The 3406-nt window shown below is 39.8% G+C and overlaps 1 protein-coding gene across 1 annotated transcript in view; it reads left to right on the top strand.

The window, feature by feature from the left end:
• Positions 1-1409: 1409 nt before the first annotated feature.
• Positions 1410-3406, top strand: part of LOC115219268 (glyoxalase domain-containing protein 5-like) — a 27740-nt gene continuing 25743 nt past the window's right edge. The window contains exon 1 of the mRNA XM_029789424.2: positions 1410-1562. Within this exon, the coding sequence (XP_029645284.1) occupies positions 1518-1562 (45 nt within the window). The 5' untranslated portion in view covers positions 1410-1517. The remainder of the gene's footprint in view (positions 1563-3406) is intronic.

Genomic DNA, 3406 nt, shown 5'->3' with positions numbered 1-3406 from the left:
ATGTCGACCTAGGCAGAATTCGAACTCAGAACGTAGCGGCAGACGAAATACCTATTTCTTTACTACCCACAAGGGGCTAAACACAGAGAGGACATACAAACGGATTAAGTCGATTACATTGACTCCAGTGCGTAACTGGTACTTAATTTATCGACCCTGAAAGGATGAAAGGCAAAGTCGACCTCGGCAGAATTTGAACTCAAAACGTAGTGGCAGACAAAATACCTATTTCTTTACTACCCACAAGAAGCTAAACACAGAGAGGACAGACAAGCGGATCAAGTCAATTATATCGACACGAGTGCGTAACTGGTACTTAATTTATCGATCCTGAAAGGATGAAAGGCAAAGTCGATCTCGGCAGAATTTGAACTCAGAACGTAGCGGCAGACAAAATACCGCCAAGCATTTCGTCCAGCGTGCTAACGTTTCTGCCAGCTCGCCGCCTTTCTAATGTAAGTGTTTCTATAACTATCTCAATCACAGTATCCCTACTATGTACTATAAATACCACTTTTCAAATACTTTTGGTCTGGTGTAGAGTCCAGTCTGAAGCACAAGTTGCAATCGGAAAATAAGGACGTACAACTAATTTTGAGTCACTGGTACGTTCTTAAAAGTGGTTGGCATTAGGAAGGGCATCCAGCCATAGAAACCATGCCAAAACAGACTATGGAACCTGTTGCGGCCCCTGCCCTTGTCAGTTCCTGTCAAGCTGTCCAGCCCATGCCAGTATGGAAAATGGGCGTTAAATGATGATGGTGGTGACAGCGGTGATGGCGATGACGATGATGAAGATCGATATCCTGTCTATCATTTTAGTTCTTTTTTCTAACAGTCTAACTATATGTATCATCTGTCTTTCTAATCCTAGTCCATCGTTCTGTCTTTATAGCTCTCACACTCGTTCCACCACCTCAGCGTCATTCAATTGCCGAACTTTGCTTTCTTCACCTCCACCTTCATTTTTCTCTGTCAAAGCAACCTACTGTCTAAGACACTGAACCAGTCACGTAATGTCAGCTTTTACCTAACACCTTTCTTGACATTACTTTCCCTCCCATCCCATATTTCCACCGACACCATTCCCCACAAACTCAACGAGGGAGCCTCTACGTGGTGCCTCGAACGCCTAGAAATAGTAGCTAGATCTCCCACACACGCTATCGTCTACAAAAATAAAAGACAATGGATAATATACCAGATACACAATCTACAAAACAAAAATTTTTTTTTAGATATGATAGTCACGGCTGGAATGTCTTTTGATCATCAGTGTGTTTGATCAAAGAAAATAGTTTTCTAAGTTATCTAGTTATACTAGTGTTATGGTGTTAATATAACGACCGATAGTAATATTACCTATTTTAAAACAGTTGTCAGTTTTTTCATGCTCTTAACTCGTCAATCAGCACGTACACACAAACGGTGGCGATTCTATTCAACAAGAGGGGGGGGGGTTCTGACTTAGCACTCAAGTAATACATAGTCCGCTGTCTGTCCGACTACTGTCAAAGATGTACAGAAACATGGCCCCTAAATTCCTTATGGCAGTCAGATCAGTAAGTATTACAGTATTTTTTGGTTGAAGTTTTTTGCTGGAGCTGCAACAAGGTCTCCTCTGTTTTGCCAAATAGGACTTTCTACCGAAGACTGTAGCTCAGTGCTATACACAAAACAATAACCATAAATTATACGGTTTATGGGCGCAACTACAGAAGCATGTCCCACTCTTCCCGGCTTTGTTTCCCCATAACTTTTTTTAAAATGTATAAAAAACATTTTCCAAGCATATACTTTAGATGCATAATATGTATTCTAAAGAAAGTTAGGGAGGGGCGGGAGAAAGCTGGGGAACACAAACACTTCTGTAAAGTCGCCGGTTGTTATTGTTACGCACCTGGTCGGCCTTGATTAAAAAAACTTTTGATCAAAGAAAGGCATTACAGCCATGTCGTTGCACCATGTGTTGACATAGTGTATCTAGGACTAAATACACTTCAATTTTGAAGACAGTAAAATGTGATTATTGAAAGGTCTGGTTACTATTTCTAACATGTGGATCGACTACACGGTTGCTTAGTCCCAAATTAGTTCCGAATGAGTAGACTTATGATCAAAGAAATTCAAACTATGGTCTTAACATATTTTGTACTTTGTGTGTGCCTATATATATTTTTTTTATTGCCCACAAGGGGCTAAACATAGAGGGGACAGACAAAGGGATTAAGTCGATTACATCGACCCCAGTGCGAAACTGGTACTTTATTTATCGACCCCGAAAGGATGAAAGGCAAAGTCGACCTCGGCGGAATTTGAACTCAGAACGTAACGACAGTCGAAGTACCGCTAAGCATTTCGCCCGGCGCGGTAACGTGTCTGCCAGCTCGCCATGAGAGCCTTAGGGCTTGGCACCACTTGAAATAACTGTGCTTATATCCTGTGCGTTAAAGTAAGAACTGCGGTAGATAACATAAATTTCAAATTTTGAAAAAAGACCAGCACATTCGAAGGAGGGGACAAGTCGATTACAGCAACCCCACATTACGTAACTGGTACTTATTTTATCGAACCCAGCGCCATTTGAACTCTGAACGTAAAGTCGGACGAAACGCAGTTAAGCATTTTGTCCAGCGTGATAACGATTCTGCCAGCTCGCCATCCGAATGTGGTAGATAATATTGAATAAGAAACTGTCAAGGCACCGCTTTATTGCAGACTGAAGCGCGCGAGAGAGAGAGTACGTGTATGTATATATATATATATATATATATATATACACACACACAGGCACATACAGTATTTACATGTATATAAAGCGCACCCATTTTTTCCAGTTAAAATCAAGTATAAAATAGTGCGACTTATGCGACAATAGTGCGACAATACTGTACACACATGTACCAACCGACATGTATGCATGGATGAATGGGCGGATGGATATGTGTGTGTATGTATGCATAATGTGTATGTAGGGGGGGGGGGAGCTAAAGCAAGCGCGATATAGATAAGCTAGAACTTGTAACTCCCTTCATCAAGTACAGGTGCCTCCGGTTTAAAAAAAAAATCGGCTATAATAACGATCTTTGTCGAGCTGGTATGGAAATAGAAAGGCAGATAAAGATATTTTGGTCTAATGACTATATTTAAATGAAATACAAAATACACACACACACACACAGTTTTATTTTAGAAATGTTCCATGAAAATTAAGATTTGAATTTAATAATTACATATATAATACGTATGTATATGATAAATCTATAATTAAAAACGAAAGAAAGAAGAAAAAATGCAGAGATACAGATATACATAAAATCCTATGGAATAGTTGAAAATTATCTAGTGTGCCAAAATCCGTAATTCCTTTGGATGTGTTTGTTTAAAGTGTCTTCTGAAAAATAAA

Source organism: Octopus sinensis, linkage group LG14 (genome assembly GCF_006345805.1).
Source record: "Octopus sinensis linkage group LG14, ASM634580v1, whole genome shotgun sequence".
In the NCBI taxonomy this organism is placed as follows: Eukaryota; Metazoa; Mollusca; class Cephalopoda; order Octopoda; family Octopodidae; genus Octopus; species Octopus sinensis.
This window is presented reverse-complemented; position numbering and strand designations above follow the sequence as displayed.